General features: G+C 41.1%; 1 protein-coding gene across 1 annotated transcript in view; it reads right to left on the bottom strand.

Moving 5' to 3' along the window:
- Nucleotides 1–24,955, bottom strand: part of LOC144790677 (cytochrome P450 2J2-like) — a 133,622-nt gene extending 108,667 nt beyond the window's left edge. The window contains exons 1-3 of the mRNA XM_078665402.1: nucleotides 24,561–24,955; nucleotides 11,605–11,767; nucleotides 7,389–7,538 (exon numbers count right to left, since the gene is read on the bottom strand). Coding sequence (XP_078521528.1) covers nucleotides 7,389–7,538; nucleotides 11,605–11,767; nucleotides 24,561–24,731 — 484 coding nt within the window. The 5' untranslated portion in view covers nucleotides 24,732–24,955. The remainder of the gene's footprint in view (nucleotides 1–7,388; nucleotides 7,539–11,604; nucleotides 11,768–24,560) is intronic.
- Between the last annotated feature and the right edge of the window lie 944 nt (nucleotides 24,956–25,899).

Below are 25,899 nucleotides of genomic sequence, written 5' to 3'. Positions count from 1 at the left end.
CCTGTAAAGCTTCTGCACAGAGATTAGCCTTTACTCACTGGTGCCAGTGCTGCCTTTGTTCTCAACACAACAATGACTGTCCTTGAGATAGGAATATCAGGCTTGATATTCCAGACGGAAAAAAAGATCCTTTTGCCCCAAACCAGGTATGTGCACCACTGCTGAAACGCGTGAATTGGCTTATTTTTGCTGATTCAGTTAAAACTAGCAATAAGGCTAGAGATAGCACAATGAGAAAGTTAGGTCAATAAAATTGGATAACCAGGCAGACAATTTCCTGTTGTTGTTAGTGTTCATAAACTGTTTTGCTGCTTTAATGTTGTATTCAGTGATGTTACTATTTGTATTATGTGCAGCCGTATAGGATTTTTGAAAAATACTTTTTAAATGGCACAATAATCCTCCAGTTTGTGTTTCAATAATGAAAGAGGATTTGGACTTCCACTATTTGCCTTGAACTCAACTTTATGGGACTTATTGTTACCAGGAATCACTTCCAACTCTATATTGTTCAGTACGCTCTGCCTGGGTCTCAGTTCAACTGGATTTCTAATTCAGTTTTGCACATTGATTAATACCATGTCTCAGGGATTTGGAAATCCGGTCAATGGTGCTCTTCAGCCTGTAAATGGAGCCACTCTTTCCCTTCTAGGAACCATCTTCCTTTTTATCACTTTTTACCAAAGGAGTCGCTCTAGGGTTGAAACTTTCCCTGATGCTCTTCATGTTGTACATGGAGACTTTCTTTTCTTTCTGAGAATCTCAAACCTATCAATCCACTCCTAGCCAGGTGACACATAACTGTCCTTAAATGTTACCTCAGCAGAAGACATTGGCAATGTATTGAACACCCAAAAACCTTCCACGTTGGAATGCCCCTGCCCTCATTCCAAAACGTTACCACTTCAACTAAGTATTGGCTCAATGCCACTCCAAATAATTTCTAAACCAACAATTCTCAACAATGCTAAATGATTGGTCTTCATCTTAGACAAATCCTTAACCTACAGGTGCACATTAGCGTCCTTACAAATAATTCTCAGTACTAAAACAGCATCGCCAGGTGAATGAAGTCTTTAATTCTACCCGAAGACTTCAAAATGTTGGTCCAAACTTTAGACCTCTCCAGTCTGGACTATGAAATCTACCTTCTAGATGATATCTTTCAATGTCCCCCTTTCCGCTTAAAACCCAGCCCTTAAACCCACAGCCCTCCTATTAACCGTCACAAGAAGGTCTAACCACATCTCCCAACTCCTGTAGGAAGCAACTCAACTTTGAGGTGAGATGCATATTTATACAGGTGTGCATGGTACACACATCTATTCATACAGACTAAGCAGGAAGCACTTCTTCTGGATGGGAGGAAAGGGAAATCACAGAGAGTGGTGGATCTGGGTGGCAGTAGGGCATGTTTTCTTTTACATTTGGTACAGGGAGGAGAAGACATGTTATGTATGGCTCCTACATTACTTCTGAAAGCAGGAGCAGATGATTTTCGGGGGAATACTTAACATAAAATTACAGGTGAGTAAAAAGAGAAATACAGGGATATTTTTCGCCAAGGCATTCTGAGTGACATGATAGAAAACTCAAGCTTTGCTCATGTTTATTTGAAGTCACTCTGAACCCCTTGCTAGAAAACACCCTGTAATTCACAGTTATACATTTAAAATTCTAAATATTCGCTCTTTTTCCACCAGTTTGGGTTACAGGACTATTAAGTAGTATAAATCTGTAATTTCTGGTCACATTACAGTCAAGGGTGAACTGGTTGATAAACATTTGCAGGTACAAATAGCTTCTTGCTAGACACAGGCTTTCAGTCATTTAGACTGGTAAGATAGTGGTGAACTATCTTATGCAGTGGTGGCATAATGAGCACCTTTCTTTGAAATAATTATTTATCATGTTGGCAATGCTATTGTGTTTCATTTCATTCCTGATGGTCTCAAGCGTTGAAGTATTTTATGTTAACAAGACATATTTATCTGTTTTCTCTCTCTCACTCTCCCTCTCCCTCATAGGAGAAAGTTTCTTTTAAAATTCATTATATAAAACACATTATATTTGCATAGCCGCATGGGTATTAACAAGCTTCCTCAGAATAAAACTAAAAATAACAATCAAATAGAATCCAAAATTTGATCTGCTTACAGCACGCACTTTAGGGTAAGATTGAATTTTCGCTATCTCAGATCTGTGTTCAATCAAATAACATGAAGCTATTTTTTTATTTAAATAAAATATAGATGAATCAGGGAATTTAAAGAAATTTCAGCAAAAAGAGGAAAACACAATGAATTTTCTTTGATACTATATTACAAATTGAAATGGACGTTCAATCATAATAGGCTCTGTGAAAATCTTGTTTGTATTAGCAATTCTAGAATTTCCAATCTCCAAGGGTCAGAATTAGTATCACATGAACACAGCCACATTTCCCAGACTCCATGATAAAAGCTTGCTATGGGTCAGCCTTTTAAACTATGGCAAATAGCTCACCAGCAGGTTGGCAGGAGATGGAGTACAGCACTTCGGGGGGAAAGTGAGAAGAGACTGAATTTTTGGGGGTGGGCTGGAACATTCTTCATACTTCTGGGTCAGAAACAATCAGAAAGATGTAACCACCATTCACAAAATCACACCTTGCCTGGCAACAGTGTTTGGTGAGTTATGAATTATGATTGTTAAGTTTACAGGTATTATATTGCCTGCAATTTTTGAGTTTGTTCCTCTTCAATTCCTTCAGTTGCTTACAGCAGCAGAGGTTTCACACAGGATTTCTCTTCCTCTCACAAATTCTGAGACTTGATGGTGGCATATAAAAGTTCTTGATTCAACAGTGACCTTTCCAAGTAATATTTTACCTGTTGTCTCTACTATCAGAGGTGGGCCCTCATGTTCAGTTTACAGACTGTATCTTTGCTATCTAGGGGCTAGCTGCAGCCCCTCTGCTTCCATATCCTGGTAAGCCATTCTAATGATGCACACTCACAAGGCATTGTTATCTGATTCATACAATTATATTTAGATCAGCTACACCTTAATTCATAGGATTAATGGGGCTACAAGTAGGCCCATTGTAGATAGAGGGTCCTTACTGCATGCCTTCTAACAGTCTGTGCTCCGACGATAAGAAGTGTAAGATGCTTAAGGAGTGTTTCTTCCCTCTCTTCCCCTGTTTCCCCTGCACAGCATCTCCAAATGCTGGACTTAATAACAGATATTATTTAACTGAAAAGGGTAGAAGTGTGGTTAATGTTGGAGTCCCTTACCTGTATCACAGTAAATCCTAACAGGTTGCAAGGTGTTTTCAGGGCAGTATATTACTTTTGAACCTGGTTTCACTATCCCACCTTCGCTTTATCACGGTTGGCCCTAACTAGTGCTTAGCTACCAGTTAAGTGCAACCAGATGACAGTGGTTGGCATTTAATACTTTTTTGACACCATTTTGTACATTATTTTTTTTAAACCTTTATTGAAGCATTCAAAAGTATTACAAGCATAGGCCTACAACCACAGGGGCCGGACGTAAACTCAGCAAATCAACTAGGAAATGTACTTATCAGTCAACAGCCCTGGCACCAGCTGTGATGCAAGGTACAGCGTATGGTAGAATGCGATATCAATAAACAGGATAATACAGAGGTTTTGTTTTTATTTTTTGAAGAAGCAGTAGTGGCATTACTATAAGAGGCATCACACCATATAAGAAGGAGCAATTAGAGATGGGGGGATGTACCTCGCACTGCAGTCAATAGAAGGTAACGAATAATATAGCCGTAGTAACGCAACGCCTAGCAGAGGCAGGAAAGGAGTCAGGATAATCTATTAGCGAGCGATCTAGTGCGAGTACCATCCAGAAAACCCACTCTTAGGAGACAGTAAAGTAAAAGCTAGTATAGACGCCCAATAGAGTAAGAAGTAACTGAAGGATCAACAGCCAACCACCCTGAAAAGAAAGAAAGGAAAAGAAAGGGACCCTAGAACAAAACAAACGAAAATAACAACCCCCCCCGTATCCCCCCACCCTGCACCCCTGTAATGGCTACGGCCTACCTCACTAACAGCGTGCCTGTCGCCCCGGAACTCGCCCTAAAGGAAGGAAAAGAAAAGCGGAGGAGGAGAACAAAAAAAACACACTCCCGTGCTCCCATACCCCCCGCCGTCAGCGACCTCCCCAAGACGTACTGTCCACTGTTTGAAGCAAAGTATTAAACCCCAGCCTGGGGAGGACATCAACAAAACCACCCGACTCCCGTTACACTATAAGGTACAATACCGGCACATCTCACGGAAATTAGCAAACCCTAAAAGTCAAAGTCAACCCTGGCCAGTACGGTTCTTTATGAGAGCCCTTGTCGCCCAGGCCACAGTCACCATGAGGAAATTGAAGCGTTCATAAAAGTTCAAGTCAATGAAATCGGATCGAAGACAGGATATAAGTTTGCGACATCCACAAAACCGGCAAGGAAGAGTGAAGAAGAATGGCAAACCTCTCCGATAGTCACTGAAGAACTGTTCGTGGCGATCAAGACCTTTAGCAACGATGTTCCGCCGAGCAGGGTCCGAGCAGGAAAAGCTGACGATGATCATAGGTGCGCTATCTATGAAGCCAGAGTCATCAAAGCGGGCTGAATCAGGCTTCCGCACGGGGACCTCAAAATGGTAGGCAGAGTACTCCACGGGAACCACAGTTTGCTGATAGCATGTCGGAGTGTCGTCGTCCGGTCTCAGACAGACGTTGCCCAGCGTTACAGACCACTGATGGTACGTGACGGTGATTTGAGAGTGGAGCGCCCCAATGGCGGCGATTACGGACCTCAACGTTGGTGTGCCGTCCGTCCCCTCCATCACCTCCCGCGAAGCGACGAAGCAGGACTCGAACCCCGGAGAGGAACAACAGTGGGTGCTCTCAAAACCGTCAGTATCGACACCTTCGCCGCTCGTGGGGCCCAAGCCCGTCAACCCCGGCCCCCCCAGCAGGGTCTCCGGGCGTCGGACCCCCGACCGCGGCTACCGATGTGCACTTGTGTCACTGTGCCGTGTCCTTAGCGTAAGCCGGTTACTGAGTAGCCAATCGTAAATGCAAGTACGATCCGAGTTCGGAAGACCGGACGCAACCCTGGTCTCACAGCCGATGTAGATCAACTCTAACCCGGATGGGCTAGAAATCGAGGCCCCGGCTTCAGCCCTGAAGTAGGCCGAGAAGAAAACACGACATATCTTCGTCACCCGGTAAGTTGGAAATTCCGGGATTTTACGACAGGAATCAGGAGCACTTCATGTGCACGGGAGTCCGGCGTGAGGAAAGGATAGAAAGCAGGATATCCGAGCTGACGGCGGAGGTCAGTGGAGCCGGGAGCTTATGCGGCCATCTTGCTTCGCAGCGTAGCTCCTCCCCCATTTTGTACATTAAACTTAAAAAAAAATCATATATCTTGTTTCCCTTATTGGATTTTTGTCATTTTGGTGTAATGTCATTTATTAAAACGTACTAAAACTTTTCTAACTGATTTGTGATTTTTCTTGTGTTCTGTGTTGACTTTTACTGATTTGGTACAGCATACATACTTTACACATTACCTCAAAGCTAATGCTGTCTGCTCTGTACCATTTCTACCATGGGATTGAGCTCAGGTTAATTTTGTGATGTTATTGATTCTTTCACCCTGACATTGATTGTAATTATTATTTGAGGTGAGTACTCCTGTCTAAATAATACTTCCAATGTTTTCCAATATATTTAAGGGTTAAATTGTTCAATTGTAAGTCATCAATTTCTCTTGTAATATCAATTATCTCAAGCTGTATTTTTTAAATAATGGATAAACCTTGATCAACCAGCATGTTTTCAAGCTCAATGTGGCCTTCTGAAGTTTATTTGCACTCTTTTCCCCATTTCTTTTTCTTTACAGATATTTTGGGGTACATATCATGAATCGCAATTATCCTTTAATTTCTGTCATTTGAGTGATGCGTATCACTTCAAACTAAAGATACTTCAGTGGCAATTTTACAAATTTAAAGGTAATAAAAAGTTAAATTAATGGCAATATTACATACGCTGTTTTCATAGAAACATAATTGACGGAAAGAATACACCACAAGATTAGAGGTTCAATTAATTAGTCATAAAATTCAGAATGCACATTAAAGCCTTGAGAACCTTCTTTACAATTAATGAAATTACACTATGGTTGCTCAAGGAGTCAGTTGAGTCATAAGCTCTAATCACATACTTAGACAGACAACCACCACCCCTTGGATATTTACCAGTACTTATGTACTAAGATGTAAAATATCAAAGAGTGGTGTCAATCTGCTGGGTTTGTACATAGTTGGATAAGAGGTACCCTATTAAATGAATGTGAAATTATGTTTAAAAAAAAAGTTTCACACTGTTGTAAGCAACCAACACATATATTGTGAACATGTTCAATACTATATTTTCTTATTTTTTCCTACCTTCTAATCTTTAGTACCTTCTCGTATTTTTCAATTCTAAATTGTAATTTAATTATTTCATTTAATTCCATAGATGTCATGATGGACCTAATTACTCATACTGTGTGATAAGTAAGTAATGGTTGAGTGTTACAAAATCTCAGAAAAAATTTTTTTTGAAGACCTCATCCCCTCTTGTAAAAAATTGAGCAGTGTTCTGGGAATGAAAATTTCATCTTGAAGTCTAGTGGCTGATAATGTGGTGGAGCTATGCTGGCTCCTTCTACTGTCTTTGCTGCTACATAACCCTTTGTCTTTCCCAAGCATTGGTTTTAATTTGGTTTTACCTTTTTTAGTTAATCACTTATTTCTTCAATTCTGCTTCAGAAATGTCTGTAGTTGGAAATTTGTGAAATCCAGGATTTTTAACTTAAGCCAGAACATACGACATGTATTTCCATTACGAGGATGGTCTGTATGTTACTTTTTTGATAAAGAACTCTCATACTACATAATTTAATAAGGCTAACATTTTCATTAGAAACCCCTACAATGGAGATATTTTCACTATTTATGGAATTCCCCCTTATCTTACATGCCAGACGAATTTCCTAATGCAGCTATAGTTATACCTCGCTGATAGCTTTGGTGGGTGGCGCACATGTCTAAAACCTATCTAGGAAGAGTGTCTGTGGTGAATTCCTGTGCTTTCAGTAAACAGGCCTTAGATGGACAATGTTTCTATTTTCCCAGTTCCTGCGCCTCCTCATACTTATATAAATACATAAATACTTGTTTTCCAGACACTGGGACATAACTTTCAACAGGCTTCTTGGATATAATTCATACAATACAGCCTAGAGCTGGAACAGAGCAAAGCGTTTACACACTGAATAGTCTTTCGTGACTTTAAGATGGGTTAGAATTCCCCCTTACCTTTAGTCATTGTGAATACCTCTACTAGATGTTGAGTCTCTCTCTGGACTGTCCTGTCCATAGTTTTCTTACCAAGTCCAAGGTTGCGCAGAGTCATCAAGCTGAAGCGTCTCTGCTGCTTCCAGGTGGGTCCATTTGAAAAGACAACCCCTAAGGGAGAGAATTAATGTTGTTACTATTAATACATATTCACTACTATAGCCTTATAGCCCGCCGTAGAGGGCTATATCGGCTATTAAAGGCCCTCTCCAGCGTTAAAGGGAGAGGGTCTTTAATAGCCGATATAGCCCAGCTACGAAGGGCTATAAGGCTATTAGAACATTCTGCCACTAGAGGGCAGAATGTTCTGACAAAAAAGAACAAAGCCTTATGGGAGCGTGAGGGGATTGGAATTCCCTCAGGCTCCCTGAAGCCTCTGTTCACAGCCAGAGCTGTGAACAAAGAAACATTGGAATGTTGGAGCTCCGGGCTTCTACCAGCCATTATAAGCCCGGAGCACTCCATTGTTTTCAATGGAGCTACCAACATTCCAATGTTCTAATACATAGTATGTATGGCTCATAAAGAACTTAAAGTAAGTCCTAACATATGCAGCTGACACTTATAAGCAAAGTCTCACTGCCCCCATCATATCATGCTAATGGGATTTACAATACGGTAGAAATGGGTAGATTATCAGCTGGCTAATATATCAATAGGACGGGTCTCAAATATGCAGCAATGTAAATGCTATTACAGCTGACTTTGCCAAAAAGCGATGCCCTACTATATTGGACCTCGAAGAGGATGCAGTCTATGAGAGCATATCACTTTAGCACAGTACTAAAAACAAGCATTGGCATTGCCAATAAGTCTTGCGCTGGCTGCCAGCCTTTTTGCAATTGTTATTTGTCAAGTTTTTGGCAAACTCATTGTTTGTGAAGCCGATGGGCCCTCATTAAATCGAAGAAAATAAATATCTAAAGGCAAAGGTGTTGTTCTGGTCTCAAAAAATTTCAACTACCAGGGTACACACGACACTGAAGAGAACAACCTTGTTTGTGGATGTGCTCCTTGTGAAAGGGTAGCATGCCATAACTCATATTGAAGTCTGTGGATGAATGAAGTTGGCTAACATTGCTGCTTGATGCATGATGTAGTTGGTGGAAGAAAAACGTGAATGACACAATCAGGGACTAATGAATGAAGTCTGTCCGAAAACGTTATAAGTAACTGTGTTTTACATATGTTTAGTAAAATCAAAAGGTCTTGGCTAACTCAGACCCAAAACAGTTGCTAGCTTCGCATTTGAGAAAGAAGGCAAGAAGGAAGGGGAAGAAGTGAGGAAGGAAACAAAAAAGGAAGAATAAAGAAAGGCAAAAGGGAAGAAAGCAAGGGAGGCAAAAAAAGAAAGAATGAGAGGCAAAAAGAAAGGAAGGAAGGCAAAAAGGAAAAAAGAAGGAAGATACAAAAAGGGAAGAAGGCAGAAAGAAGGAAGAATAAAAGAAATAGGTGAGGAATGAAGGAAAGAATGATAAGAAAGAAAAAATAAAAATAAAGGAAAGAATGAAAGAAAAAAGGAAAGAGCAAAGTAAAGAAGGTAAAAAGAAAGAAAGAAATAAAAGGGAAAAGAAACAAAAATGAAAGAAAGATAGAAAAGAAAGCAAATAACAAAGAAAGACAAAAGGTAAAAAAAAGAAAAGAAGAAAAAAGAAAGAAGAAAAAAGTAAAGAAGGTAAGAAATTAAGATGCAGAGAAGGAAAGGAAAGAAAAAGAAAAAGTAATGAAGGCAAAAGAGAAAGAAAAAAAAGAAATAAGGAGAGGCGAGAAAAAAGAAAATATGAAAGACAGCAAAAAAGAAAGAAAGAAGGCAAAAACAGACTGTAAGGTGAAATGAAAGATGGAATGAGGTAAAGTATGAAGGAAAAGGAAGGATCAAAAGAAAAGAACAAAGGAAAGAAAGGGGATGGGAAGGCTGCGAAAAAGAAGGGAATAAAAAAGTAACGGCACAGAAAGAATGAAGGAACGGTAGAAGAAAAGACGAAAAGAAGGCAAGACAGAGAGAAGGAAAAAGGCTAGAAAGAAAGAAAGAAGAAAAGAAAGAAAAAAAGAAAGAAGAAAAGAAAAGAAAATAGGACAGATAGAAATTAGGAAAGAAAACATATGGAAAGACGGAAGGAAAGAAGAATGTTCACAGTATACAACATTGGATACTAAAACCCAAAATACACCCCACCTATGTCAAAATAAAACTGTTACAAGTGTGTTGCAAATGAAAGACCATAAAGGATCGTTTTCTTTCTGGGCAAAGTTAATCAAAGAATCATTATTGAAACCCAAATCCAGGAAAACAATGCGGTATGCAGTGAAATAACAGCCGCACACTTCAAAAGGAATTTATAAACAGGACTGGAGGGAGACAGGGACTTTGCCCTGTGCTCACATCAAATGCGTCCTACTACGACATCAGGCACAGCTGGCACTAAAAGGAACTCCTTGCATGTGGAAGTGTACCTTGTGCAAGAGAGAAGTGCAGTCACTCAAAGTGACATTAACCAGAGGCAAGTAGACTGTTCCATTGATTGCCCCATGCGGTGGTAGGTGGAAGTAAAATGGGAATGGCACAGTAAGTATATTATACATGTTATTTATATATTATTATATTTTTATTTTATTTATCTCACTGGTTTCGGCATTCAGATGCAAAAATGAGGAATAGACAGTAATATGTGTACCACTTTTTCTACCCACATTATTTGGCACTTAAGTACTGGAGAAACTAGTGACACATTTTAAAATGATCTGATCTGGAACTACTCTCTTAGATATGAAGTACTGTCAGACTGACTATGTCATACACTCCATTCCTTCCTTTACCACAAATCTCCGACTGAACACCTAAACACTTTCATGACATCCTCTGGTTCTGTTACATTGAGGCACTTTGATGGCATTTCCTGCAGTAACGTCTAAGATATCCATGAACCAACGGTAAACAAGCTTTATTTAAAAAGTCCCTTATCCAGCCTTAGGTCCTATGTGGATGACTTTGCTTTCCCCTCAGCAGATAACATTTATTTGAAGGGCTGTCATTTTCAAGCAATCAAGTAATTATCAGCCTTAATTTTGTAAAACTAATGCCAAGGACGGAACCCAATGAAAACAGCTGACTTTTTTTAAAAATAAAGCACTTAGGGCCAGATGTAGGCAATGAAGATTTACTGATTCTAAAATACCGAATTTTACCGAATCGGTATTTTAGAATCGGTAAATGGGATGTAGGTAATTATTCGGTAAGTATTACCGAATTGGTACGATTCGGTATTTACTGAATCGGTATTTACCGATTCGGTAATTCCCATTCATTCCTATGGGCCTGGAGGCCCATAGGAATGAATGTGAATTACCGAATATGTAAATACCGATTCGGTAAAATAGGGAAACATTCAAGGGTGGTAGGGTGTCACATTGACACCCTGTTGCACCCCTGAATAGTGCTTGTGTGCCCCTAAGAGGGCTAATTTCCTTCAAGGCGTCCTTCCAATATTTCCTATTACCTTTTCCCTCATTCTCCGAATTTCGTTTGATCCCTCCGCTCTTTCTTGTAGGAATAAAGGGCCCGATGAAGGTGGCCCATTACCGGTCGGTAAACCCGAAATTCGGTCAATTTCAGGCTTACCGACTGGTATTGAGCCATTTCAGATGTAGGGGATGATTCGGTAAAATACCGAATCGGTATTTATCGATTCGGTATTTACTGAATCATTATTTACCGATTCGGTATTTACCGAATCGGTAAATGGCATGTAGGAAACACTTTTAAGAGTTCTTATGTGCTCTAAAGATTCGTTATTTACCACCAACTATTAGTTGGTGGTAATTACCGAATACCTTTGAAAATGCAAATCTGTGCATTTTCACCAGTGCCATGTGGCAGACATGCATGGTCCTTGGTGTTTTAAATAATCTGACATTAATGCCATTAGTATATTGAACAAGACTCTAGTCTGAGCCCAGACCTACAAACATCATATTGCAAATCGAAGACCAACATCAGTTACATTTATGTTAGCTTTAAATACTTACATATCTGCACTGCATGTTTTTATGTGATATTTTACATACTGTAGTGACTGCATTTGCAGCTCAGGCTGTCAATCTCATTTTACTTTAAGAAATCATGTCCTTTTTATTTCCTTGCAAGAATAAGTGCAATGCTGAATGCAAAAAGACTTACCCTTGCCTCCTGAAAGCTTCTTAGAAATAGGGGTCACGGGGCGTCCGGAAAGTTCCTCTGAGTGTGTTATCAGTGCATTTCTGATGGACTTGCATCCGTTCACCACAACCAGCGGTTTTTGCCCCATCCAAACTGTGAATATGTTCCCATAGGTCTTTGAAAGCTGGTGAGAGAATGCAGCAGGCAGCAGGTTAGGGCAGTGCACACTAGACAGGCACATGTCTAAACCATATCACTTGAGACAAGAAGTTAGAACGCAAGGGCACCAGCATGGATCCCGTGCTCACTGTGCCAGAGACTCCAGCTGTACCTCACTGATGAAGGGTAGTGAGGCTGAAACTGGCTCAGGATTATTTTTGTTGCCGGTCAGAAAGTCATTGCCTTTCAGGTTGGGTTCAACTGTTCCTATTCAGACAGGGCCAAGGTTGATTTGCATAAAATTGACCTACGTATGGGCACAGTGATATAAAAAGGATCAATTGAATGCTGCACAGAATAATTACTAGTGAATGAGAATATTTTAAGCATTCCACCCATTCATTTGTTTGTTTTCCTTAGTGAGACTACTAAGTACAGCCAGTGTGACCAGATGTGGGTCCTGTGCCTGCTGTACTCTATGGCTCAATCTGGATTTCATTGATAATGGTCAGCTTTGTACGTAAACCAATTGGCTGTGAGATGCTGCCCAAAAGCTAAGATCTGAGCAAGAGAGATCACTGATGAGGCCCCGCAAGCTAAAAACTGTCTAGTGTTGTTTTTGTTCACTTCAGATGGGATGATTGGCCAGTATTCTGAAGGCAGGTTAAGGCCTGCTACACAAAGCAACTTCTCAGAAGAGAGAAATGAGATTTAACCCAACTTGTAAGTTTTTATTTAGCATTTCAAATGCATTTAAACTGCTTGGCTGAGGGTTGCTGCCCATTTTTTAAGATATGGGAAAAAAGGTTGGAGTCCTCCTAGCATAGGGTAGATTTTCACAGACACAGATTAGTGTTAACCCTGCTTCAGTCTAAATGTGGACCTGTGTTCTGCCACCTTTTTTCAAGACTAGGTCTAAACCTGATTCTCTGTTGATCTGCCCTGCTGTTGGATTTGTCTGTGTGTAGGACCCCAGTTTTACCAAGAAGTCCAGCTACACGGACACAGAGCCTGTGAAGCCCTCCCCACCCGCACCAGAGACCAGAAGAAGGCTTCCTAATATAAACATTCAAATGGAGGTGAACCAATCGATTGCTATGCCTGGTAAGCCCACTCCACCCCTGTACCCAAGATAACTGTTCACCTTTGTGGAACTCTCTCCCTTCTTGCCCCTTTTCACTGTTCTTTTTAGCCTTCACCTGGTATTGCATGAGGACAGGCCCACCTCCATCCTAACAGACCAAGGAGCTGGAATATGTGCCCATGCTCCACACTTGGGTGTCAGCTAACTGTTGATGGCTCTGCAGTATTTCAGCACTAGGGTGCTCGCATCCTCAGAGAATACAGAGGCATATTTACAACAGAATGGTGAAGCACAGTGCTGAGCAAAATTGCTAACGCCATGCTTTGCCATTCTGAATACCCAGTGATTCGGTGCACTCAATGTTTCCGCTAGCGCTAAATCTAGCTGCCTAGCGCCAACTCAGACACCCATGCAAAATAGTGCAAGGGTGTCTGCATTGGGGGGGAATGATTGTTTATGTGCAGGAAATTGTCTTTTCCTGCACATAAACAATCCAGAATGCCGATTTGAAACTCCTATATGTGCTGCATTGTGCAGCACACATAGAAGTTGCAAATCACCATTTGTTTAATGATTGTTTATGTGCAGGAAGGGACACCTTCCTGCACATAAACAATCATTCATGGTGATTTGCTGCTTCAATGTGTGCTTCTCCATGCTAAAACAAGGGTTTCCCTAGTCTTAATTTTCACGCTGCCTCCTATTTTTGACACCCTTGCAAATAGGGGGCAGTGTTAAAATCAATGGGTGTTGCAGAGGAACGCCCACCGAAAGAGCCTCTACACACTCCTTTCATACAAGGTGTAGCATGAAAGGGGGCCTTATTTACAAGGCGGTGTTAAGCCACATTAAGTGGCTTAACCCCACCTTGTAAATAAGGCAAACATATTTTCACGACTGGAACATCGCAAAAACGGACGTTCCTCTGGTGATAGGGGCTTGTAAATATGTAACTGTACACAAGGACTATATTTATTGTACTGCATATATTATATGTCTTTTGTCTCCTGTCACATTCCCTTACAGATGGAATTTTTACGTACATACAGAAATTGTAGATAAGTATACTCCGCATTTTTTCATGAACGGACAGCTTTCTGAGCCTTCTGAAATATACATAGGATAACTTTCAACCAACACCAGGGAGGGAATGTTTGTTTTGCCTTGATGAAAGCCCAGGGCCGATCAGGCCATTTTGATGGGCTGAAACATATTGGTAGATTATTAGGGTCATAGGACCATAACCTCCAAAAAGACCTGTTTTTAAAATTTTTAATATCCGCTACATCCCTGCAATTAAAAGGGATACCTGAGGAACGGAGTAGGATTTTTATCTTTAAGACCCCCAGGCCTACATCTCCTAAGAGCTCCCTGAAATACAGTCAAGCCCACCCTGACCTTTAAGAGTCAGGCTGAAGCCAATGAAGAAGCATTTCACCAATAGGGTGTGTGAGGGTTAAATAACAAAAAGGAATTGCCTCCTTTCCGCACTTAGCGGTGTACGCCACGTAAGGTATAGACTAGTTCTAGTTCTTGAGCATTTTGGTTCTGGATACCTTTGGTAATTAATGCTTGTAAATATGCCCCATAGAGTCTCAACAAAGTGCAGCAGATTTCTTGTAGGGGACCTGTTGGCCAACACAAACCAAGTCTGGGTGTTCCAGTACGAAGTGGTATCCTCCTAGATGTTTAGTAGATGGTCTGGTGTCACTAACACCCTTAGGTCACAAGACATAAAAGTAATGTCCAAATATAAACCTAACCTGGGTGACAAAGCTGGCTTCCCAGGCAAACCAAATCCAATCTGCTGAGCTAGAATCCTGTTTCCCCCCCCCCCCCCACAATTGGCAAGCCCTATGCTGTGTGTTTCTTGTTATTGTCATAGGGATCATAATATGTGATTGCCAACTGCATTGAGGAATAGATAAATACATAATAACCATGGGTTACATACAATTGCCTTATTCAATGGTACATCGTCTCATCTCAGTTACTTATATTAATCAAAAACCACATACCACAGTTTATTCCTGGTCGGAACAGTTATTATCTTCATTTAATTATTCTTAGATTGATAAAGAATTCAAAACAAAACATCAATTAAAAAGCATATTACAGAAACACATACAAACAAACAGAGTATTCAAATATTCTCTCTTATTCCCCAATTTTTTTGTTTCGTATTTGCACTCCAAATAACAGCAATCCCCTAAGGGGTAATCCGGTCCTATCTACACAAGAGGTTAAGACTTCACCTCAAAAAATATGGGGGCCATGGGCATTATATAGGGGCCTGTGATGGGACTTGTGGGGAATACTAATTGGCTTCCACAAGTGAGTTAGGAGACGTAATCCAATGGGTGTTGAGGGGCTCCGCGCATAATTCAACGTAAATGATGTGATACAATGCCTGAGAATTGTCATGTCTGATAAATACCTTTTATATGTACACTGTAAAGTGCTTATACCTAAAGCTTGTTTTGTATGATAAAAAGACGTTTAAAACATATATATATATTTGCAAAAGACTATACCTCCAAAAACTGTTTGCATTGTATATATCCAATATAATACAATACAACTCTTTCTTTATTTAATGGATTCCTCTAAAAGTGAATCGACGAGTTTCAGCCCTTTATCTTTTAGGCCTCATCAGGACAAAGATATAAGGAATAACCTACAATTAAATATATTTTTTTTTAAAACGCCTACACGCACTTACGGATGTGCTGATCACCCAAATGTGTACATGCACCCATCAAAACAAATTTGTGCCACATAATCCTAACGCGCGGGGACACACAGGTGGTGTAACCAAGCGCTCTACAAATGGATGAAATAAATAAATAAATAACAATGGTGGAGGTGCCCCCTCTCTTGTTCTAAACTCCATATCAGAGCATGTATTAACTTTTGACTTTTCAGCAAAACTAAATGCTACACAATTTAATTTGCATCTCATACAGTATTGTTGCAAATTATGCTACCATTGAGCATTGCAAACCTCCTTCCTTCCTGCTAATCGGACTCGCTCTTCCTGGGGTCCAGATCCTGCTTTATTACAATCCCTTCTGTGTTATTGATGTAGGCAAGGATTTGTTTCAGGTGACATTGCACAGAAGTCCTTAAATGATACCAGTCTTTCTCATCCCTGGTGTGGGTAAGATCTGTGTTTACTCAGTTGGTGGTTGGTGTCTGTATGGGCTGTGCCGGAGATGTGGGTAGAGTTCCTACCTTCACAGGTAGACTCCTATGTTGCAGAAAAATGCGATAGTGATTGCAGCCAGGTCGATTTTGTAAGCATGGCTCTGGGACATGGGTAAAAATGGCTCCCTCAGTTTTCAGCAGCAGGAGTCCTTAATCGGCTGTCTGTGAACAATCATTCAACTTTGCACTTCCACTTTCGGGACCACAGAGAGCAGGGAGGATAATGGCATTGTCCATGTGCGTGTGTTAAACTATCATTGAGCGGTTTCATAATCCCACAAGTCCTAAAGAGCCCAATTCTACTGGGAATTGGATCCGTTTTATGCTGTGAATTAGCTTTTAGAATATAAAGAGGTAGAAGAAATCTTGGGAAGCACACATTTGAGGAATTATTACTGTGGGCACACACTTCAAATAGAGATATGGACCCCCACTATATGTAGAATATGTTACTATGGTGTTGATGAATTATCATAGATCTTCTTAGGGCAAGAAACATGTAGACCAAAACATATAGACCAACTATAGAGAATTTTCATGTAGTTTCCACTATTCAGTAGAAACTGTGCATTTGTTATGTTATGTTATGTTATAAACTTTGGTATGGTGTCAGACTGATTTCGAGCACCCCTTTAGGATATATTGTCCTGTAGACCAGCTAGCTCACAGTGCCACCATAAGCCACCCTAAACCTAGACAGGGACCAAATAGCTCTGACAACCAGTGAACATGACAACCTTCAACCCTCTGGAATCACAGATGTAGAACACTTTTGCTCAGTAATTCTGCTCTCCTTTGCTAAGAGAAGTATACAGTGGCTGCACCTCAAGGGAGTACTGCGGGTCGGCAAGGCGGGGAGGGGCAGAGTGGGGGGTAGTAAACTCCAGCATACGACCGAACGGAGTTAAGTAAAGAAATAAATAAATAAAACGAATGCCATTGCACAGGCTGCATCCCCATTTGGCTTTGCAGCGCGCACTAATTAATTCATTTAATCTATTTTTTCTTTACTTAACTCCGTTCGGCTGTATGCAGGAGCTTACTACCTCCACCCTGCCACTCCCGCCCCCGCCCACCGCCCCGCAGCACTCCCTTGAGGAGCCGCCACTGGAAGCATACAAGAAATACACAGAGGGATGTTTTTAATGTTTATTGAACCAACTTGATTCTTGTATATAATATATGCACTGCAAAGATCAATTGACAGAAGTAGATGAAAGTTATTAGAAGTATCAGGACAGTGAACAGAATAACAAGTTCCACCATCGTGCTGAAACAATGTATATATTGATATATGCAAGCATATCAACAGTATAACAATCTGGAGTACTCCTACTATGCGTTCCCTAACCTAATCTTATAGGTTGTATGTGTGTGTTCTGCTAAGAATCCCTGTACTGGATGATGCAACCCCATTACCTGATAGGAAAGAATGTAGGACCCCATCTTGGTCACAAGTTAGACACCCCTCATGGAGACATCAGCCAGCTGCTGGGCTGAAGCATCAGATTGTGGGTACCTCGTAAAGGCAGCAGAAGTGCTCCCCGGAAATGGATGTTCATCCATAACAAAAGGCATCCTTGCCTTGGGCTGAGATCTTGATCAGACTGCCTTTGTTTGTGTGTTATAGATATCTGTGTTTGGTATCCTGTATTCTATTCGGGGTTCTATATTTAAGGGATTATGCACCATTCTGTAACCAGTGCATCAACCCTGGAATGCGATGATTGGATTGTGGACGGCAGTTGGAAGCCCACGCTTATACTGGACTTAAGCTGTGGATGGGGTTTTCTGCCACACTTCATCTTGAATAAAGGAAAATACCCCTTAAGCTGTTTCCTACATTTTCATTCGGCTACGTAACACTACCGACAAGCATAGGATGCAATGCTAATGGGTAGTCGAGGCTTTGTGTGGATTTGAGGGAGCTCAACAGGTTAGTGGTGATTGGCCATTATCCTCTACCTTATATCAATGAAATGTTGAGTTCTCTCGATGGTGCCAAGCACTTGTCTACATTAGATTTAAATTCAGCATATCATTAAATGAGGCTCAACTCTACTTCTCAGGCGCTCACCACGTTCATTATGATTGTTGGCGCATATACATTCTCAAGGATGCCGTTTGGTTTATTTTCTGCTGCCTCTGTCTTTCAGAGAGGTATGGAAAGGATTCTCAAGGGTGCTGAGGGGGTTAAGGTGTACCAGGATGATGTGTTGGTGGTGGATGCCAATTTGGAAGAGCATGACTGGAGGTTGAATGGGGAGTTGGTGAGGTAACAGAAATGTAGACTCACATTAAGACGAGAGAAGTGTAAATTTAATGTTACCAAAATGGAGTATTTTGTTCATTTGATTACTGGCTCAGGTATTAGACACCAAAACTGTTTGTTTGGCGCAATTAAAAACTTGCCACATTCCGGGCGCAAAGAAAGAAGTTGTGAAGTTTCTTGGAATTACAGAATTCAATGCCAAGCCTGTTCCTAAGTTTGCAGGGAAGACTGAATGCATGAGATATTTGCTCAAGAATGGTAAGGAGTGTGTGTGGTGCAAGGGTTGTCAAGAAACGTTGTGCATATAAAGTTGAGTTTGGAAGATGCCATGGATCTTGGCAGTTTTTATACTAATGATGAGGTTATAGTAATGACGCACGCCAGCTCCAAACGTCTTGGAGCAGTATTGCTGCAGAAGTCTGGTGGGAAATGTAGAACTATATTGTTAGTGTTGCTAACGTTTGGGGGTGCTGGAAGCAATTATTTAGTAAATGAGAAGGAGGCTCTTGATGTATTTTGGGCCATTAGAAAATTAAAGAAATTTCTGTGGGGCCCCAGGTTTGAGATCAAAACTGATCACAAGCCTTTGAGAGAGGTGTTCAACAAGAAAGGCATTGACCACATTTTGAGTCATATTCTAAAGTGGCTTGTATCTCTTCATGAGTATGACTTTGTGGTATCATATGTACCTGGGACACACACTTTACAAGCAGACTGTATCTCACAGCTGTGCTTGTTTCTTAACGATTGTGATAAAGAATGTGGAGATTACTTTGGGGGGAAGATTTTGAGGAATAAGTGAGTGTGTGTTTGGTCACTGAAGGCGTGCTACTTGAAGATGAGTGGAAAAGGGAGCTGGCAAAGGATGATTGTTTGCAGAACGTGATGTGGTCAGTGAATGGGGGATGGTCAAATTTGCATAAAAGTGATGAAGGTATTGCTGGTTTCTGGCAAGTAAGGAATGAGTTGGCTGTGTTTGATGGAATATTATTGAGAGGAAGTAAGTTGATTCCTCCTCAGAATCTGAGGAAGCAGTTTTGATGTGGGGCTCATGTTAGCCATATGGGTATTTCCAAGACTAAAAAAAGAATCAGGGAAGCGTACTGGTGGCCAGCTGTGGCTTTGATGGTGGAAAGAGAAGTATAGGGAGTGTCTGGAGTGTGTGAATTGATCTGAGGGGTTAAAGTGTAGATCACAGCCTATGTTCATAAGGGAACAGGTGCCTGGGCTGTGGGAATATATTGCTCTATACATTCTAGGGCCAGTGAGAGTGCAATCCTTGGACAAATATGTTTTAGTGTGCATTGATTTGTTTTTGTGATGGCCAGCAATACAAGTGGTGAATTTAGTTGAACCTAAAGAGGTGCTCCGTTTTTATGAAGAAGAATTGTTTGAGAGGGAATGTTTTGACCTCCTCTGTTCTTACGGATAACGGGGTCCAATTTACCTCTGCTGTGGTTGAATAGTTTCTAAGAATGAGAGGAATAGATAACAAGAAAGCTGCATAGTACCACCCAGAGACTAATGTTGCTGTGGAACACTTTAACAAAGTGTTCAAAGAGTGTTTGCAACTTTCTTTGGTGAGTAGGGTCAGTTGAAAAGATGACATAAAAAAAGGATGCGGAGTATGGTGTCATGTAGATCACGAGAGAGAGAAACTCACAAAAGGGAAAGAAGGAGGCAGAAAAATGTGTAAAGACTTGACAAAAAGAAAAATAGGATGAAAGCCTGCTACAGTAAGGTAGTAAGGTAAAGTGACAGGCAGTGTTTGGGGGTGGATTAATGATGCATGAGGAAGAATCAAGACTAGACCTGCTGCATGCAGTGGGGATATAAATTGAAGATTAGAGCTGAATATATTTTCAGCTCAAGACACCAATAAAAATAGTATGTCCCTCCCTAAGCATGCTCATGCTACTGCTATTTTAACATGTATTGGCAAAGACAATAGGTCTGGGTATGGCCGGTAGCCTTTGTCAATTCTTGTTGTATTTTGACATGGTTTTTGCAAAACTTTTTTGTTCTAAAAAGAATTGGCTAAAGGCAAATATGTTTTTTGATCTCTGAAGCATCCACATTACAAACGTGCTCTCTAGCACTGAAGGGAACCACTTTGTGTGTGGATGTGTCCTTGTGAAAGGGCACCATGCTGTAAAGAAAAAAAGAAGAAAAAAGATATAAGACAAAAAAGGCAAGAAAGAAATAAGAAAAAAGAAGGAGAGAAAGAAGGAAGAAAGAAAGAAAGAAAGATATAAAGAAAGAAAGAAAGAAAGACGTACAAAAAGTAAGAAAGAGTGAAAAAGGCAAGAAAGAAAGTAGAGAAGAAAAAGGAAAGAAGGAACAGAAGAAGTAAAAGAGGAAAAAAGAACAATAAAAAAGAAGGCCGGAAATAAAAAAGGAAAGAAGGCAAAGAAGGCAGCAGGAGGGAAAAAGAAGCCAAAAAAGAAACAAAGATTTGACAAATGAAGGAAAAAAAGAAGAACAAAAGAAGTAGGTAAATTAAGAAAAAAGGAAAGAAAGAAAGGAAAAAAGAATGAAAGAGTGAAGACAAGAAGGAAGACGGAAAAGTGGAAGGAAAGAGGGTTCACAGAATAAAATATTAGAAACTAAAACCCAAATTACACCCTACGTTTAAATAAAAGAGTTACAAGTGTGCTACAAATAAAAATCTAAAAATGTAGATAAAAGCTAAAGTTTGGTTTTCCTCCTGTGAAGAGTTCATTAAAGTACCATTGGTGACACTAAGTCCAGGAATACCTGCAGTCAGATAAACAAAAATAAAGCACAACATCATTGGCAGGTTACAGGAACTGATAAAGCTTGAAGGTGCCCTTTGCTCACTTCAAAGATATCCTGCTATCACATCAGGCAACACTAAAGAAATGTTAATGTAAAAACAAAAACACTGGCACTAAAGGGAACTACCTTGTGTGCAGATGTCACCATGTGAAAGAGCAAATTGCAGGCACTCAAAGTGAAGTCAAATGGTCGCTTAAATAGGCTGACCCATTGCCCCATGCTGTAAGCGCTAGTGAGTGGAGGCAAATGCGAATGACACAACAAAAGACCAGTGGACGAAGAGAAGTGGGAGAAAGCTCCTTTATGCAGGTATATTATACATATTTTAGTAAAATCATAAGGGTCTTCGCTAATGTCAGTTCTAAAACAATTGCTTCATACCCATGAAGAGGAGACATCCATACATCTGGAATGAGAGTTTCATTCAGCCAGTGGTTAGGATTTTTAAAGATCAACCTGATCTCATTCACCAAATGGCAATTTTTTCTTGAACAGCCTTCTCCCTTTATGGAAAGGGACTGCTTGCTGAAAAAAATGACACATTGAAGCAAATGCAGGGATTGAAGTCTGCTGTCACTTCTCAGGGCTCTGTTCATGAATTTTCATGGAGTCACAAAAGGGCATCTGCATCGTAAATTTTAAGGACATATATATAAGACAAATATGAATTACTTAGTACATCTATTGCAGCGCATAATTAGGGTTGGGTTTCAAACCAGTTGGGTTGCCAAAAACTCAAAGACCCAATTACAAGCCTGGCTTGTTGTTTGGTCCCATTGCTGTGCCTTTTTCAAAGGCACCACAGCCTTCAATAGAGGCATTGCTATGGGACCGCTATGCTGCCCCCTGCCAGACTACTACTAATAAAAGGTAGTGATCTGGCCGCGGAAATCTTTGTCGGAGACGGGGCTCAACAGTTTGCACTGCCACACCATTGCTCCTCCAAAAAGTCGTAATCTGGGCCTAAGGGCCCACGCGTCTGACCGTCTGACAACGGCCAGACTCATAGTGGCGCTGCAGATTCCGCCACCGCCACACCGGTTGTCCATCTGCCCCATTAGGAGATGGCCAATCGGACCTCTCTGGGACAGTTGGCTCTGCCAACTAACTACTTTTTCCTGGCATTGGGGTGGCAGTCAGAGGTTGCAATATCCTTGCCAGGACTGCTGCGGTCCCATGAAGCATATTACGAGTTTCCTCTGCTACAGGGTTTACATGGAGGTTCTTCCTCCACGTAAGCCTTGGAGGAGAGGAAACAATGGGGCCCTCAAGGACCCAATGTGCCTCCACCACATGTGGATGCACATAGAGGGGCATAACATGCGCCCTCCCCCTCTGTGCATGCACATATGTTCCTGCACAGCATGGACTTCCAAGTCAATGCCAAGCAGGAACCTTGTAAGGCGGTTCCATTGCAGTGCCTTTTTCACACACACACACACACAATACACAGGGATAAGGAGAGGTGAAGGAAGATCAGAGTTCTGTCTCGGAGCAGAATTAATTTCTGGAACACTGTGTACTGAAGGAGTTTCGCTATTCCACAAAATACCAAGAACAAGGGAGCATTGAGCCAGGTACAGATCTCTGCCTAGTAACCACACACTGATTCAGGCAAAGATCTGTGTCTGGTCACTCCAAACATAGCCCTGTATGCACCTGCGTCTGCATACACAGGGACATTAACCCCTCCGCTGCGATGAACGTTCTGCGCTGGTGCGGAACGTTCTATTGCGCGGGCGGGGCCGCGACGTTCCACGGACGTGCGCAGCACTACCAAGGTAGTGCGCGCAACGTCAATTGAACATGGCCAGAACTCAAGGGGTTAATGTGATTGGTCCTTCCATCCAAGATCATGTACTGGTCTTTGAATTATAATATCAAGCATACCCCTATACACATCTGAGCCTCATAACCAAAAGTACAGATCTGAGCCTGCTAATCCCACAGATATCTATATATTCTAAGGATATCCACACACAGATGTGAGCCTAATCTCCCAAAATCCAGACATAATCAAATACTGATGTGAGCCTAATCTCTCCATACTCAGACAGACCATGTACAGTACTCAACATGATCATCATGTACATATCCATATATTTAAAAGCTGTAAAGGCATGTGTGGTACAGGCATATTCCTGGTAAAAACTTGTGTGGTAAAGGTATGCGTGGAAATGGTATTAGCGTTGTAATGTCCGCCTTGTAAATGTATGCGAGGTAATGGCATGAGTAGTCCATCATACATTCCCATGTACAGATCTACATATAATCACCCTGCACTCATATATAACCATGTCCAGCTCGAAACCTGATCAGCCGAACTCTTACATATCCATCTTCAGATTTGAGTCTAATCACCCAATACATATATAGATCTAGTCTGATCCCACGTTCCCTTGCATCGCCATGTACTGACGTAAACCTGATCACCTTGTACCCATGTGCAGATCTATACATCATCATCTAAACCTGTTGATGAAACTTCCTGGTAAACTGAGCACGGGAGCTAGTGATATCAGGGTCAGACCTGAGACAGAGGATCTTAAGTCTTTTAGAATGAAGCACATCCCCTATAAATCCCACAACAGGACTTAGAATAGCAACGTTTGATGCATTTACTTGACAACCATGTACACATTTGAGATTGACCATATAAAACACTAGGAAATAAGAACAGATGTGAAACTGATCGCAACATGGACCCAGAAACTGGTCTAACACTGACTATCTGAACCCCTCTGGAAGCAAGTATAGATCTGAGGAGAGCCCCCTCAACCCAAATGGAAACTATAAGATTCCTGATGCTGAACAGTTCAAAACGCCTGAAACCAAGTACAGGTCTGAAGGTAACCAACTCCAATCGTATGGAACCAAGTACAACTTCACGTATATGCTGTACAACCAAGTAAACAAATTGCAGATTTCTTCAAAGCAAATTTACCCAACCAATGACGATGTGATTGACTTTCTCCTGCACTGCAAGTGCACAACTCCTTCTATTGTGTATATGAAAAGGTGGTTTAGGGATGTGTGAATTATTATGTAGCCTTGGGTTCTGATTTTACTTTATAGAACATAATGGAGACCTATTAATGTTGTGTTATGAATTATCACTACCTTCTTTGTAGTTCTGGGAATGGTCAAAATATAATCTGCTTTAATTATTTTAGAAGCTGGGCACAAGGAATCTGCCTGACCATTACTTCAAAGAGACTGATGAGATTGTCCTGTCACACTGACATCACTGTTGGGGAAAAAGCAAAACGGTGGAGAACTAGTGATGATAAGGGGAAGATATAATTTCTTCAATGGGCAGGGATGTGGATGTTGAGGGTAGGGGCTGGGATTGAAGTTGGGACATGCACACAAGTTGATCAGCCTAGGGCATGTTTGATGCAAACTCTTTCTAAGTCAGTTACACAATGAATCCTACTAATTCCACATATACGGTACCTGCATGAGGAAGTCATATCGAAGCTCAAATTTCATGGTCCACAGGTTGCCGATGATGGGGAGCGGTGTTGGTCCGGGGGGATACTGACTCCTGGACCATTGAAGCTTGAAAAACTGTGCAGCAATGAAACTCACAACAAAAATCAGTAGTCCTACACTGATTGCCAACATGGTGTGCTCCTTCACCCTGTTCTTCAGCTGCCACAACTCAGGTTAGATTGTTCCTATCACTTTCCCTTATTTCTCTTCCCCTTGTATCCCGTATTTCTGCTTAACTACAACGTGCTATCTCTGCATTTTCCTTTTCTTTCACCTTGTCTGTATTAAATAAATTTCACTCTATTTTGTCTGTCTCCTCCTGCTTCTCTTTACGCTCTTCCTCTCCTTTGCTCAAGAACTATTCTAATGCCTGCTTCTAATAATTACACATAAATGTCCCCTTCACTCACTCTCTCTGTTTAACCAAACTTCTCAAGACTTTGCCCTATGACCTTCTACCCCTTCCATCCACTCCTCCCTCCTCTGCTGGTCACTTTCTCTAGCTTTCAATATATCTAAATATGCCTCACAGGATCTGTTCTTTTAAAGCCTCTGGTACAGACAAAATAATCAATGTGTACCCATTGCTTCCTCGACTTTGTTCCTTTGTGTTTTTTCCAAATCACATAGAGCTTTATCGCCCATATTTCATAACATTCAGTGCTTAATAACATCCTCAACCAGGTGTCATGATATACATGCCAACTCCTAAGATTGGCAGAGACACAGCTACTGGCAATAAATCAGATATGTCTCAACACTTTTGTTTATTTTCTCTCTCCTTTATTTTATTTGGATTCTGTACAAAAGATAAAAAACATAGTGCATGATTGTGCTGCTGCAGCCCTGTGGTAGGTCCCGGGTAATCCCTGGGCAGGGTGAAGTGTAGGTAAAAGGCAGGACATATACTAAGGTGTGTTATGACCTGACAGTGAAAAACACTCAATTTCGTTTTTCACTGCTGAAAGGCCATCTTGACCATAGGGCAGAATGGGGGAGGCTGGGTGTTGTGTTATTTAGCCTAGTGTCCTGTAAGTTTATAATGTAGAGGTGAAGTTTAGTATGTATGAACTCACAGTGTCATAACACATCTTTCTGTAAATGTGGTTTTGCCACTGTGTGTTCAGAAACCACTCTTTTAGAAAGTGGCTGAGTTTGGTGCTTTAAGCATTTCTGTGTGTCTCTGCTGAAATGTGGATTGACTGTCTGGATCTGGAAAGTGAGAGGAGCTGGGATTGGTCTTGACCCAGGGAGGGGTTGAGATGGCACCGGACTGCCGTGCATCTGGGGAGTAGAGGGA

This window comes from Lissotriton helveticus, chromosome 11 (genome assembly GCF_964261635.1).
Source record: "Lissotriton helveticus chromosome 11, aLisHel1.1, whole genome shotgun sequence".
Classification (NCBI taxonomy): domain Eukaryota; kingdom Metazoa; phylum Chordata; class Amphibia; order Caudata; family Salamandridae; genus Lissotriton; species Lissotriton helveticus.
Note: the sequence above shows the minus strand (reverse complement) of the source record. Positions and strands in the feature narration are given on the sequence as shown.